We start from the raw sequence: 15,951 nt of genomic DNA, 5'->3' as shown, positions 1-15,951 counted from the left end.
GTTTTGTGTTCTACCTAGATTTCTTATATATAGATCTTATTCAAATTACATAAATAATATTTTAATATGATAACGGTAACATCGTCTAGCGTAATTAATTTTTATTTTATTTTTTAAGATACGACGCTTATAATAAACTTATTTATCTATATTTCACCCTTATAATTAACCAATCCCTTCTCTCTTTTTTATATCGTGTTTGTATCGTAAGTGTTCACAACTATTATTATGAGTGTGAAAGGTATCCTATATATCGTCGTGCTCGTTTGAAAAATAGCTTGTTTCGTCCGATATGTCAACGGTTTCGTTACTTCGTATTTGTTTTCCCCTGTGTTCGTTCGTATCATGATATAACATTTTTTTTCTTATGTCTTCTTCAATCAAACTAAAAAATATCCACTTTTTACGCGGTATAATTTTAATGAAGAATTATATCAGGGAGGAAGTGATATCGTTTAAAACGAATATATAGTATAGCGACTCCGTTCATTTCCATATATACTCTATACACTTAAATGGCTATATTTACAGACGATATCTTTATTCCTCATTGATCCCACCTATTATATAATTTTTTTTTATCCTTATGATGTGTCATAGCCGTATAATTTTGTTTCCTTCGTGTCGTTACTTAATTCAAGATTTATAATAAACATTAATGCAAATAAGTTAATAAAAAGTAGCCAAATATTATAGCAATTTAAAACTAAACATTTTTAATAGTAGGACTAAACCATTGTCGCGGTTACAATCAAAAACTTTCTTTTTGTTACATAATTTAAAATGTGTCTAAAACTTTTCCACAAGCTCTAATTGATGTATAACTACGTCATAATACCTAATCGACACTCCGTGCGCAAATTTCGATTTTGAGCGCACGCTCGACCAAAACCGTGCGCTCAAAATCGAACTTTGTACATGTCGTATCAAAAAATACCATACGATACATATTTGGGAAAGTAGATTCTTGTCTCGTGAACGTTTAAAACGCACTTGTATCGTAATGTACTATTAAAAATACCATTTCTTTTTTTCTTATCACTAAGCGCTTGAAGTATAATAGCTTCATCGGAATCGAAGAACGTTACCACGCGATTCGCTTTATAAATATTATAACGCTTCAAAGTGATTCTCATCGATGCAGGAATGTTCACAGATATCATTTAAAATTACATCCTTGGTTCACAGGCTTATTTTTAAAAATTCAACACCTTGATCCTTATCAATTATTTTTACACAAAAAAAGTAAAAACTTCCAAAATCACAAATAAATACTTTTCAATTCGAAACCGAACTATCATAAAAGCGAATCAAATCTTCGTGCGACGAATAAAAAAATCATGCTCGGCCTCGGATCAAGAGGCTGCGTTCACTTGGATCTCGACAGTGTAGTCGAGCTCCCTTTCTCAGTATCAGGATGTCGGCGCGTAACCAAGATTCTTGCGCTGTAAGAATAATGAAATCTCACGGAAAGCTGGGCGCTCGGACTCATCTCTACGCCAACATTCCAACATCAAGTCGTAAATGTCCTTCGAGGAGGCAGTAGGCTTTGGTAAGCATTCGAATTTGTGGGCAATCTACAATAAATTTTACATAATTAGCTTTCATATTTAAAAAAAAAATTAAGCTATTTTTAAAAGTCAGAAAAATTACAGTCAATAGACATGAAATAAAATTAATGTCTTCGTTTTTTTCGCGTTACTACATTGAGGTATGATGAAGAAAGTATCAAGAAGAATCAAAAATTTGAATCTTCATATCAGTTTTCCTTAAAGTAAAATAATTTTTATGAGCTGAAGGTCATAAACGAAAAGAAGCTCTCTACTAGATTAAAACTCATAACTTTACATATTGATTCTTTAGTGCATTCGTGGAAGAAAGTTGTAAAAGAGATATAAAAATTCCATTGATCACAAAAGCAATTTCACGAATCATACAGATTATTACTTTTTTTAATAGTTAGCTAAAATTAATACTATATTAAGAAGATATTCAGTAATTGAAATATACATGCTATATAAACCAAAAAAAAAATTACCTTCTCGTCATCGTCATCATCTTCTTCCTCTTCGCTGCTCTTAATCTGAGAGGCTTCGTCGCTGGCAGCGCATTCATGGCAAAGACTGCGTAGACAACGGACGAGTTCTCTATCGTTGAGATGTTCATAAGGAACGCGCCTTCCGAGATTAAGAATTTCCCAGAGCGTTACAGCGAACGACCAGACATCGCTTTTGGTCGTGTACTTGCCCTGAAAGAAAAAAAATATATAAGCATAAAGCTTATTAACTAAAAACCAAAATGGAACGAAAGCATTACCAAGATAAGAGATTCCCAAGCCATCCATCTTACAGGCAGAGGTATTCCACCATCAACTTTGTAGTAATCACAGGCGTATAATTCGTTGTCTGTACCAAAGTCTGAAATTTTAATGTGATAGGCTTTTCCTACCAGGCAGTTTCTACAACGAAAAAAAGAACGAAAATATTATACCATCTGATATTTTCAATTGATAAGTAACTATTTATTGCATTAGTAGAAAAACCATTTGGCATCTCTTTTTATTCAATTCAAAGTCGAAATTGGCCAAGAGTGGTTTTAAAGCGCTCAGATTATTATGGCGATAGATCGCCGCATGGCTATTTTAGGTTTCAATATTGGAGCGCACCGCGGCGTTGAATCGGAGAGAATATATATCAGGGAGAGAAGTCTTTTCGCTTGATCTCGGTTAATTGCTTCTGAAGTATCATGGGTTCAGGTTGCCATCACGGCCATCGCGATAAATTTACTTGAATGTACTGCTTAAAGAAATATATAAAGCTTTTCTCAAATGGCTTTTATCAGTATATACGAATATTTTATGCATGTATTTGTTTTTTGTTCGCTAATGATCGAGAGTATTCCGAGTTTTGAAAGACAGCGAAAAATGAGTAGAATTTATCGTGTTTAGTCAGACCGATCGATAAAATTCGAAAAAGCATAAAATAATAAAACCAAACGTACTAGTGGTATCATAAATGAATATTCACATGTGACTCGTTGAAATACATATTTAAAAAAAAGCTGCAAAAATGAATATATAAAATTTCATCGAATTTTTTTATTACAGACATGAAAGTAAAATCGCTTAATCCACTCACATCAAAACGAAAACGCTTGACATTTGGGTAAAATAAAAAATTCATAGTAGCCTTTAACAAACAAAGACCTCAATCTGCGCCGAACATAATAAACAAAGAGAGATAAAAAATGTGTGCGTGTAGCCGTAATCCTCTCTAAATCACGCGTCGTTGGAAAATCAAAAGCCCGAGAGAGGGAATCAATGTCGCGCGAATGATGGTCATCAATAATTTTCTCATGGCTAATTGCCCGCTGACGCGCAAATCATTTCTCATCAAAAAGCTCCCTGCACGTATGCACAAGCGTCCGCGCTGATGCATAGCTCTCGCGCGCGAGAGTATTAGCGCTTCCGACTCAAATATTCATGTGGCTGTATAACGAATGAACGCTATGTCTATGCCAGGCAGCCTTTGCAGCAGCAAATGCCTGGTTAATGGGAAAACGACAGAATTATAAAGATAATCGTAGATATAAAGGTCGGGGGGGGGGGGGGGATTTCCAGCTTATTTTCTTAACGAGGCACTGTTAGTTGTGCGTGAATAAGTAAAAACAGCCGAGAAAATATAATGGAATTACGTTAGTTTTTTACGTTATGCTGACGATGAAACAAATTCAGCTACTGCTGGAAAATGGAAAGAAAATGCGATGCGCAGTATACTGCTTCTTGTATTTTATATAAAACTGCTAAACCTTGGTTTATTTTTTATGTTCTTGTAGACCATTGGCACTCTCATTATAGCTGTAATTTGCTTTGATACAGTTAATCAAAAAGTTTGATTGACTAGTTTGATGATTTTTTTGTACAGCAATATATGTACGAAATATAATTGATTATATCAGTTAATAATTAAGAGTGAAAAAATCGTGCTAATTGTCTAACAGATTGAACCAATTAGATACGTACAGCATCAAAGCACGCACATTGGTATAAAAATGAACGAAAAGTAAAATCGATGAATTCTGCTTGGTTTTAATGACAAAGAGGTCGTAAATTCCAGTTGTACATTTTTCACGGCTAATTAATATCGCACTTTTCAAAATGGCACTGAACAATAATTTACAACGAATTACGCAGGAACCAAGTCTCTCGAGCAAAAGTAGATAGATGTGCGAGAGATAGGAGGATAGAAAGGATGACAGCAGCAGAAAGGAGCAGATTGATGCGTGGAAGCGGAAACTGAGACAGAGAGAGAGAGGGTGAGTGGCACAAAGCACTTCTCTACATTTGTAACCGAGGCCGAAACAAAAGGGGACTCGAAGCTGTTGCGCGATTTTGCGTACGACATGATAACGTGCTAGCGCTATTATTTTGCAGCGTTAAGCCCATTTACTCAAATCTTTTTTTTTTCCTGTTTAGTACCGTAAGTACGGTATTATAACTTTTTCAGTTCGAACAGCTTGCGTATGAGAGGTTTGAATTTCACGCTCAACGTCAAATGGTAAGGCTGATGATTATTTTTTGAACGAATATTTGATAGAAACTTCAATCTAATAGAAAAAAACTTGTTCACAAAAATACTGACCAAAAAATGAATGCCGATCGTGATTGAATTAATTATAATTCATTTGAACAAGTAAACTCAGTCCGAAATCACAAATAAATATTTGTAAAAATTTTTTTGCGCTGTACATAGGCAGTCAGAAACTCTTTATGCATGTGAAAGCGTAACACAAAATAAAACACTAAATTTCATTTGAGCATATATGTGGCAAAGACAAAACGATTCCTGATATTGGCAGGTCATGCAAATAAAAATATACAACGTTTGAATGTTTTATATACAGATCTAGATCTTTCTCAGTTCAGTGGAAAACTGCATCTCTAAAAATTGCAAGCAGTTAAACATCGCCTAGAAAGCGAGCATTGAACAGGAAAAGCTGCGTGACAAAAAAAAAGAAAAAGAAATAAATAAAAAGAATGGCAATAGTAGCAGCATCGTCGTCGCGAAATAGCACTCGAGTTTCGATCTTTCGGGGCACATGGAACGCGAAAAATACATTATAGCGGCTCACACACTCGATGCTCGGGGAGGCGCGAAAAACTCCGACGGGAGAGGACTAAAGCGAAGAATAACAGCCGGCGAAAAAAGAGAGAGCTGCTCTGTGCGCTTTGCCGGGTCAGCGTTCGACAACATCACCTGCACACTTGCCCCATTTTCCAGCAGCACGGGTACTATATACCTCTATATATATATATATATATATATATATCGTTGTACGCATCGGTGCTCATGAATAATTGGCGCCTGAACCGGGATTACGAATTTCGCCCTAATCCTTGTATCTGATTTTGTATTTTCTTTTTTGACTGTTTTTCACACTCTCCAGTACTTTTATAATTGCACGACTTTTTCCATTCTAAAAAAATTACACGAACGCTTTGAAAAAAACGAGTATTTACAATCGTATTGATTGACATGGGTTAGTTAGTTTTCAACGAAATTTTTTAGAGAGAGAAAGAGAGGAGAGGCGGAAGGGGATGGGTCGTGTTATTGACCCAATATATCAAAATCCGAGCATATTTTTATCTTGACGTTTTTATGATCTTATTCATTGTTCGTTTTATCTCCTATTTATAACGTTCGACGTGCTTGTATGAACAGTTATCTCGATATATCATGGATTTAGGATGCAAAACTAATGTTTCCATTTGGTAAGTGGCTTACAGAAGAGCATTGTATGTTTTTTGTCAAGATTCTAATTATTCGTCTTTTTTTCAAAACAAAAAGGAAAATAGTACTATTTCGAAATGAGAGTAATAGCAGCAAAGTTTATTGATTTATGAGGAATACCGCAATGTTAGCTACTACTGCGGACAACATGTAGCGGTAAAATGCCCTGCGGAGTTTCACTAATTTTCTGAAATTTTTTAATTTGTAACGAGCGTACGACATAAACTCGCCCCCCGTCATTTTCCAATTCACATCGTTACATTATTTTATTTATGTGAGGCCAGTAACAACCGGCAGCACTTAACCTACTAAACTTCTGGCGCCAGGACAATTTTCCCTCTCACGATCCTCAACATATCTATTGACGTCCTCGAAACTTTAACACTGTACCTACACTACGAATTCCAAAGTTTTTTTTATTCTGTTCCAATATAAAGCTGTTATTTCCTGTACGTTGAATAAAAATAGACTTTTATAATAATAAACGATGAGTCACGACTGTTCCCTATTTTTTCAAACATTCTGCATGTACGTTTTTGAAATTTCAACAGAACGGAGACAAAAATGAAATAAAAACCGCTAAGTATTGGCGAATAGATTTGTAGTATATTGCAATTAAGTTTTCCGGTTGTTTTTCCAATGGTGTTCGTATTTTGACTTGGCAATAGAATGATTCTCGATAAATCTACTCGCAAAAATTGAGAAATATTGAAGCTTTGGATTTTCTCTTGGATAGATATAAAAGTAGTGTATAAAAAAATCTAAGGACAATTCTGAAAAATATTTAATTAATCCAATCTGATAAATCTTATGATAAATTAGTCTATCAGGATCAGACAACATCCATTAACAAAAAGAAAAGTCAATCTGATAAGGTGCAGCTTGCAAAATCTAACAATTAATTTAACGTTACACACAATCCGACAACCACTTGGAATCGTCGTATAGGTAGAGCAAAGTCCAGCCTCTTGCAAGTGAGTTTCATTGAGATTTACGATTGGCTCTGTCGATGAGACTCTTGCTACGCGTCTTTGTCGTAACATTCGTGGCACTTCCCTTCTCTTTTTGAGAAAGTGTATGGGCAAACGTTTATGCTCCGGTTTTCTTCAATAAATTTTCGCGCACAGGTAGCTTCTTCGATTAATACCTTTGTTTCTGTGAAACGATAGCGAGCGAGTGCTCTTTGAAAATTGCCCGGTAAAGCGGTGTGTTTACGACGTGACCTAAGAAATTAAGTTCCGACTCCGTGCTTCTGCATAATAATTGAGAACGTCGGTAGTTAGCTGTTTCGTTATTATTGAAAAAAAAATTATCAATTTTATGTTGTCTTTTGCATAGAATTTCAAATTTAATTATGCTCTTCGCACATAGTAATTTCGACTTCTCTGTAATATAAATAAAAACCAAATTAAGCTTTCAATTTACTCGGAGCTTCTGGGTCGAAATGTAGGTATACCAGGGAGAAACTCAAAAGTAAAACTTTTCCATTTTGAGTATGCTAAATATTTACGAGATTTCGTAATGAATTATTCGGTACACTTATTTTCTACGTGCACGGGAGGAACAAAAAATATAACTAGGAAGTGTTTTTTGGAAATTTTCATCGTGGCATAAAAAATGGGAGGCTCTAGCTAGAGTTGGCGTGGTTGAATTGCTCTGTGGAACTTTTGAGGAGGCGCTTAGGATTTCGCTGTACCCACCTCGTAGCCAGATCTCGATGCACAAAGTTGAGGTTCTCCAAGTACCGCATCCCCGATGCAATTTGCGCGGCCATGTAAATGAGGCAGTTGAAACTGAAACGAGAACGAAACTGACTGTAAATCTGTATGCGTATACACTGCATGCTATGCGGGGAGTTGCGACTATTCATTTCTCTTAGTTCTCGACTTTTTTTTATTCATTTAATTCCATTCTTGTTACAGTACAAAGTCACGGAATACATTTTAAATATGGCATAAATGACCGCGTGAAATCATCAAACCAAAAATAATGCTTTAGCAAACGAAGTCTATTTTCATTAGCTGTAAATATAATCATTTATAGAATCTTTGGAAATAAATAATTTTTTATTGTTGAAGTAATAGTAGAATTGCTATTTCATGTTATATCATCGTGAGTCAACTTGGTGATAAATTTAATTTTCCTTCTAACTTACGTGAAAAACAAAAATCTCACTTCGCGATCGACAAATTCAAAGTTGAAGCACAACTCTGTACAAAAAGCATCCAGAACAAATGAAATCGGCACTACAGTACCATAGTCACTCTATTCAACTTTTAATTAACGCATAGACATATTTATTGTTTATTTAAATTAAATTGTACATAAGTACATCATCGATTTATCGCAGTACCTTAGAGTCTTAACGCCAATTGGCATTGAGTGGGCGTCCTCGGCGGTGACATGGCTCTTGAGGAATTGACAGAGATCGCCGTGTTCCAGATATTCCATTACAACGCAGTAAGGCTCCTCGCGGCAACAGGCACCCAATACACGCGCGATGTTACGGTCTTCTAAGGCTGCCAAGATCCTTACATCCCTTTGAAAGTCAAGCCTATATGCGCGACATTTTACGATTAAAGACCATACGGATCATATTGCAATAAAAATTCAGAGAAGAAGGACTAGGATTATTTTGTTGTTTTTCACAAATATAAATATCAGTAAAAAGATAGCGCACTTGAATGCAAATTGAGCAACAGTTAACATGAGTAAAAACGACTATTCAACCCGAGAACGTCATTTTCTAACTGTAGTGTCATGTCAGAGGAGATAAGAATCGGTCTGGAATTTGTGTACAGCTTCACATGCTTTCGGGAGAGAGCTAATCGATTAGTTAGTTTTAAAAACCTTTAAACGTAAACAGAGGACGAGGCCGGTAGTTAAGAAAACTGTAAATGTGCGGCGGCAGACTTCAATGCAGCTTGCGCAAGCTCTATCGATTGCGTCCGGGAGCATTTCTACGCGCTTCCTCATTCCCGCAACCTCTCGCCAATTCCTGTTTTTTTTTCGTCTTTTATTAGTGGCGATACGTATCATTTACCCCACTGATCTATTTTTCAAAACGCACGATATTCGTTGTGCCATATAAATCATCAAAGATCTATGGTTATTGTGTAAAGAACAAATAAAGCGATTATATAACGTGAAAAAGCAAAAGAATTCGTACGTGCAATATGGATTGTTGTTTCCGACGGAACATGCATATTCAATAAAACGAACAAAACAAGCCGAATCTCCAAAAATAATTTAGATTCACGGCCCGCGGGCATATTATCGCAAGAGCAGCAGCAACAGCACGTGCTTGCGCTCGCTCGCTTCGTAGCGCTAAGCGACTCCACATTCGCAACAGTGGCTTATTTACGGCAGTTGGAACCCATCGACCTATTGACGTACGCACAAGCTAACCATTTACGCATTTACCCTTTCTTTTCGACGGAATTTACAAATTCCGCATACGCTAATTCTTCTTTCTTCGAGCTACTTCTCATTTTGATCTGTCAATTATTTTACTCTGCTTCAAAGATAAAAAAAACGCATTGTTGAGATGAAAAGTCAATATGCAATGGACTAAAAAACTTGCAGCTTGATCATCGACATGTCGATGCAGCGCTTGACTGACTCTGTATGAAATTACTCATGTGTGTCTGCTGTTCCACCGAGTATCGACTTTCTTCTCAGAAACAGCTCCCAGACCTTTTTTTACGTCTCCGATCACATTTCGCTAATTATTTACAAGATACTCTTTTTTCTATCTTCAAATAAGAAATTATAGTGTTTTTGCTGACGTTATCTGGCGTGCTTTATTAAAGAGAAAAATTTCCTTTGAAATACGTCAGAAAAAGAAAAATGTATAAATAGAAAGTAAATCTGAAAGCTCGAGTGCTATTTTTAATAAAGAATCGCCAAGGAAAACGATATATAGCCAGAAGGCGCGCGTTCAAAATACCCTTATCTTCCGTTAACACAGACGCGCTTTTGCTCCGTCTCATCTGCGACAGAGTTTATCCACTTTTTTCACTTATAAGCCAACCAACCACCGATCCGTGAAATACCCTAGACTAATGCTATCTTTTTATTAGCATAGCATTGTCGCATAAAGTAGATTCTATCAAAATATTTCTTCTTTGTCGATGAGCGACAAGGTGATCTCCACATTCATAAACATTTGATACCAAACGTTCTTTTGCCAATGATAAATGCAAATTCCTCGGCACGCTAAGTCATTTCTAAGTATTTTATATAAGTGAATTGCAAAAACAGTAAATATGTTGAGATAGTAGGTCATTTTTAAATTAACCTTAGTTAAAGTTAATTTTGTAATCTGTCATGCCAGCATAACCGTTGGTATTAACCGCTTAGACGGAAAACCGTTAGCTGCATGAAGCGCAAATCTCGACGAGTGGCTTTAGAAGTTTCAATACAAATCGTTGAATCCAACAAATTTTGATTCATCCTTTTCCTTGAAAGTCCACAACGACCGAAGTTTAGAAAATCTCTCTTCTTGGATACTCAAAGAAAGACGTCTGCGGTGAGAGAGAGAGAGAGAGAGGCTCCTCGACCGGCTGTCCGATACGAATCGTAGAAATCGAACATGAGGTAACGGAAAAGAATCGTGCCTCATTTCGTTGCATAGAAAATCACACGAGCGCACGAGTTTTTGGAGAATGTCCTACACACTCTCCTCTGATTGTATGCAAATCCCTAGACGCGCTGAATGTTCCATACAAGGAAGAAGAAACAATGCCTTGACGGAATAGGAGAGCACGTGCAGACGAAAAAGAGATGAAAAAGTAAAACGAGAGGAGGTGTAGCAATATGCAGAAGATAAAACATCACGTCTATAATGTCATAGAGATTCAAAAAGAGTCGAGTTTCGCCGCAGCGAGAGATAGCGAGAGATGAGTTTTAAAATGGTCTAATGTAATCGTGATCGTACGGGCTCACTGTGTTTGTTCTATGCTATTTAATGATGAAGATGTTTACCTTTTGCACGAATATTTTTATTTCAAAAGTGAACCTCGAAAGTGGTTTACCTGGAGATTGTGTACTAAAAAGCATACGGTGCTGGCAATCCACTAAGATAGTACTTCGATTTAAAGGGCCATCGTTTCTTCCATATTTTATGCAAGTCCCGAATATTTTTACAATTGCTATAATAAATAATTGATAACAACTTTACTAATATTCAAAATTATAACTTGAAATAATGTATAATAGTTATTCGTCAAATCGATAGAGAACATTCTTGGCTATAAGCTCTCACCGTCGTGTCACATCGTTTGTATTAAAAACGGCTGTTGGGTACGATTATTTTCACGATGACACTCCAAAATTAAAATATCGTCCGGCTTGAGCGAGACATTGATTACTTGCATGAGAGAACGAAAGTTAAGAAATACATGAATTTCTTGGAATTTCACAAAGGCCGGCAATTCATAGCAGCGTTCCATTTCCGTCATTTCCATCGAGGATTAGTGATAAGGGGGTAAAACTCGCATACTCCGTGAAACGGTACGAATCGTTTGATTGCTAGAGAGAGTGCGCAAGTGAGCAAATTTTTTTTCTCTTCGAATCCCCGAGAGTTTATTGTGCGGAATCCACAGTGTAAGAATAGAAAAAAATAAGGGCAGACTTGAGGAGGGGAAAGAGAAAAGAATTAAGGGCACAACTGTGTGTTTGTACTTACTTTTCCTTCTCGTTCGCTTCCGGTAGTAAAAACTTGACTGCCACGAGCCTCTTACCGAGGGTTGTAGTTGTGCCGTACTCCGGAATTCCCTCGGCTTCCGCGATGTAGACCTTCATTAAAACGGATTGTTTTTTATCTTTTGAGAAAGCGAGAGCAGCTCTTTTCTTTCTTCTTCTTCTCTCTTTTGCAGAGGAATGTTTATGGAAAAGCGAAGTCAATCGTGGATAGAGCTGACGCTCATTTTACGATTATTTTTACGATGGGAAAATGGACGGCGAGTCCAAATCAATCTTTTAAAATTGAAAAAAGAAAGAGAATTGGTCCGATTGCTTAAATGTTGTACAATTTATATTTCAACAAGAAACAAAAATTATGAGGGAAAAAACGAGGGAATCATTGAAAAATTACAATTACTTCTGTACATTCTCAACGGAAATGTATAGTTTCTTAAATTCAAATTATTTTCCTCAGATGATGACACACAGATATCAATAATCATAAACTTTAAAATGATGATTTTTCAAAACAAATGAGAACAGTGTACTTGTTATGTATTTAATAATCTCTCTATGATTTTAAATGCTATCTTCTTGATATTTAAGTTATTTTAGAAAAGAATACTTACTGAACCAAAGGCGCCCTCGGCTAACTTTGAAAGCATGCGAAGTCGATGTCGCGGAAATAAGGGTACATTGGTTTGTTCCAAGCGTTTCTTCAAAGCAGAAAGTACCTCCTGTTGTGTTGGCGACTGTAACACGCAACAAGTGAGAGAATAAAATAATATTATTTTACCCTTCTACTTCAACAAATATATTACGTATAGTATGTAATAAATAAATAATGAAGTAAAGTTCAACTCTAAATTACAATAATATCTATTTTACTGTTAATCCGTTATCAAATTAACAGTAGTAAATTTCATTAGTATGCGCATTTGTAAAACGGAGCGTATATTATAAATGTATTTTTTTTCAAAAACAAATAATGATATGTTATCTATTGACACACGTTTCCATTTTAAAAATTTGATTGTTTATTCTTTAGAGAATACAATATAAAATAAATAAAACAAGCTCACTTTTCCCGTATAACTCATTACGTTATAATTTTGAAGATAACGATATATCTGGAAAAGAAGTATCGGATTCAAGAGCCGTAGAAAGTACCCTTTGAATTACATCTTGAGCTTGTGAGAAGAGGGAAGGGAGCCTTTGAGAACACCTTAACAATTAGCGCAGACGCGTTCTTGGCCAGGGGCAGTCAACGAGTCGCGTTGAGGGCCATCGATTATCGGCTACGTCTCTTTGTGCGAGACCCCGGATTAAATGACTATCGCGCGGCTTCTTAATGCGAGAAGAAGTGGCTACTTGGTTTAGTTCCTTTTTTTTTATCCTTCGTTTACTCAATTGACCCTCAGACTTCCTTGTATTAATCTCTTGAAATATGCATTTGCCTTACTTGCTCGAATTCGTTATGCTATCAATAATAAAAAAGAAACAAGTAATAATATACGTATGTAAAAACTCAAACTGCTCGATTGCTGTCATTATGTAAAATGAAACAAAGCAATTAAATTGGATTTTAATAAAATTAAACTAATGGAAAGTTAATGTATTCAAATGAAATCATAATAATAATTCATGATACGAGACTGAGCGTTTAGTGGACAGTTTTGAGATTAAAATGCAATTTTTTAGCACACACTAAATATGCTAATAATTTCAACTACTTTTCCGATCTTGCTATCATCCAGCGATTATTATGTTTTACACGTATAAACTTGAAGTAATTGTCTCCGAATAGAAATTATATTTATATTTGTCAGGAAATAGCCAATAACAGGAAATAGCAAATTTAAATAAGGAATGCCTTTTTTATAATTTAGTGTTTGTGATTAATTTATTATATAGCCATGTTCGTAGCCAAGTATAAAAAACGAATGAAGTTCTAATTATATAGAAATTGTCAATTCTATACGGAGAAATATCGAAGATTTAATACAAGTCATGTTGGTATTTTATGACGAAAATCTATACCTTATCATAAAAATAAATTATCAGATACAAAATACAGTACCGAAAGATTAATATGCATGTGATTTTATTGTCATTAGAACTGGAAATACTGGTGCAACTATTGCTTCAAGATTCAAGGAAAATCCTAATATAACAATTCTATTGATAGAATCTGGAGGTAAAGAATAGCCGATAATGGATATTACCCTCACGGCAGTGTCTTTACAGTTGAGTGATCAAGTGAATTGGAATTATCAAACGGAGAGTTCTAATAAATACCTTCTAAACTTTAGGGATCGCAAGTGCAATTGGCCGAGAAGCCATGTGACCGGAGACAGCGGTGTCCTCAATTTAATAAGAAAGATTACAATGACTGGGCTACCGAGATCAATGAAGTTCTAACTAAAGTCTTTTGTACGAAGTGTTTGTGTTCTAGCTGATATAATGTCGCAAAGAATAATTTGTTTTCATCTGATAATCTTCTTTCTTACAAAATCAGTCCAATCCTAATTTATCCAAGATATATTCCCAAGGAAGTAGAATAATAAACGACCAATGATTTGAAAAGTCAGCAGAAGGACATCATTTGCAACAGTCAATTAGCAGCATCGCACTAATCATCATACAATCCAGATAATTAAGTCCCAGAGATCAATCGTAGTATGCATCTGTGTGTAGCAATTGGCGCACATCAATTTCCCCAGCGTATATACGTCCGTAGAGGTTGCACAGTACTCTGGCCAGTCGTGTCTATCTAAAATTACTTGCAGCACACGTCAGAGAGAGGAAAGGATATATATACGAATACGTGTGATTGACACGCTGCTCAAAACAGCACGCCGGACCTTGACGCACCGAGCGCGCGTACACGTCAATCAGTATAGATACGCCATGGCGGATTATTAGTAGTGATTCCTATACGTTTCAATTTCATCTGTCCTCTTTAGGCATACAGCTTTTAAACGATTGTCGATACTAAGAGGAAAAGCTTACAGTTGTATATCTATTATTTACTCATGATTGAAATTAATAATTATTTCTTGAGAAATTACAACGCGTCCAGTTTGTTCAACAGTTAGCACTTATCTGACCATATCGGCGAAATTCTAATTAAACAAAAGCACACGCCGTCATTCAAACGTTAAGAACAATACATTACACTTACAAAGGAGGAAGAGTAAGATTTCTGGTGTCTACGTGAGTGGTTCTGTACACACGCAATGTGTATGTGCGGGAAATCGTTTTCGCGGCAGCACACACGAGAGGAATATACAGGCTACTACTGACTTTGCGGCTATTGTGATTCAGGATACGACTCTCTCTACGTTCCAAGCGCAAAATTAAGTTTTGCCTATATACAACGATCTCTCTTTCTCCCCCCCCCTCTTACTCTGTTAAAATCAATGTTATCCTAAGAGAGTGTGCGCGCGTAGGGTGTATTGTCTGAATATTGGAGTATTTGGTTAAACTAGGAGAATGTAGCTTAGTCGTAGCAAACTAGCTACGCGCGAGCAGGGAGAGAGAGCCGCTTTGAGGAATGCATTCGCAAGCCAATCCTACTTAAGCTCCCCGAGGCATAAATAGCTCTGACATAGACCGTTGCACTAATCGATTAACCTCAAAATCAATCGATGCACGAGCGCTTTGGCGAAATAGGCATGAGGATTACGTTCAAACAGCATCGTTAGCTCATATGCAGCTACTTGGCTTTGTGCGCGCACCAACGATCAAATGAAAGTTTGGCAGAAAACAAGACTTGTTCTACGCGGTTGAAGCGCTAATTTTGTCGAAAAACCATTGGAAAGCAGGGCTTTGAGCGACAATAGGAAAAAATAATCAAGCGCCATCGTTGATATATAGAACTTTCCTTCTCTCGCGCTGTCAGCATTCGCACAAATAGAAAATGCCAAGGAAAATGCAGACACCCGAGAAAGGCGACCCGTGATTACGGAGAGAGAGGAAGCTCACTGGAGCGCGTTATGATGACGCATTCCGGGCCACCGCGGTGTGTCGTTTTTTTTTCTTCCTCAAACGCGGGTGTACCACAACTATGCGCATTACGCTGCTGGGAGGTCTTTTTGCTCGCTGCACAGTTGGTGATTGATAGTGCGCTGCAAGCACGAGCATTAATCACCTTCTCAAGACCAAGAAAATTAAGTTAGAGAGCAGGGTGCAAAGGCATATTCGACAAGCCTCGTTGAACTTGAGCAATCGTAATAATTCCAAAGTACTTTATCTCTCTCTCTCTCTCTCTCTCTCTCTTTCTCTCTGCTTCGCAATTAGTGAACTTACGGTGCGTGTTCTAAAGGATATATAGGTTGCCGTGATTTTTTGGGTTGAGGAGAAAGCGTGGAGTCTTTATAGTTTCTTTGGTGTGGTGTTTCAATTTGGGAGTTATACAGTTTTTACGAAAGACCATTGATATTAGTAGAAGCTAACAATTACCAAAATTTCTTCA

At 36.5% G+C, this 15,951-nt stretch overlaps 1 protein-coding gene across 2 annotated transcripts in view; it reads right to left on the bottom strand.

The window, feature by feature from the left end:
- Positions 1-1,409: 1,409 nt before the first annotated feature.
- The window catches only part of LOC131663943 (epithelial discoidin domain-containing receptor 1-like), a 127,381-nt gene continuing 112,839 nt past the window's right edge, over positions 1,410-15,951 (bottom strand). For both annotated transcript variants that reach the window (XM_058934731.1, XM_058934732.1), the window contains 7 exons: positions 12,104-12,226; positions 11,479-11,588; positions 8,143-8,343; positions 7,490-7,582; positions 2,317-2,458; positions 2,039-2,248; positions 1,410-1,577 (listed from right to left, as the gene is read on the bottom strand). In XM_058934731.1, coding sequence (XP_058790714.1) covers positions 1,413-1,577; positions 2,039-2,248; positions 2,317-2,458; positions 7,490-7,582; positions 8,143-8,343; positions 11,479-11,588; positions 12,104-12,226 — 1,044 coding nt within the window. In that variant the 3' untranslated portion in view covers positions 1,410-1,412. The remainder of the gene's footprint in view (positions 1,578-2,038; positions 2,249-2,316; positions 2,459-7,489; positions 7,583-8,142; positions 8,344-11,478; positions 11,589-12,103; positions 12,227-15,951) is intronic.

Source organism: Phymastichus coffea, unplaced genomic scaffold (genome assembly GCF_024137745.1).
Source record: "Phymastichus coffea isolate CEN01 unplaced genomic scaffold, Cenicafe_Pcof_1.1 PCOF00039, whole genome shotgun sequence".
Classification (NCBI taxonomy): Eukaryota; Metazoa; Arthropoda; class Insecta; order Hymenoptera; family Eulophidae; genus Phymastichus; species Phymastichus coffea.
The sequence above is the reverse complement of the archived record's forward strand: the minus strand, read 5'-3'. Positions and strand labels throughout refer to the sequence as shown.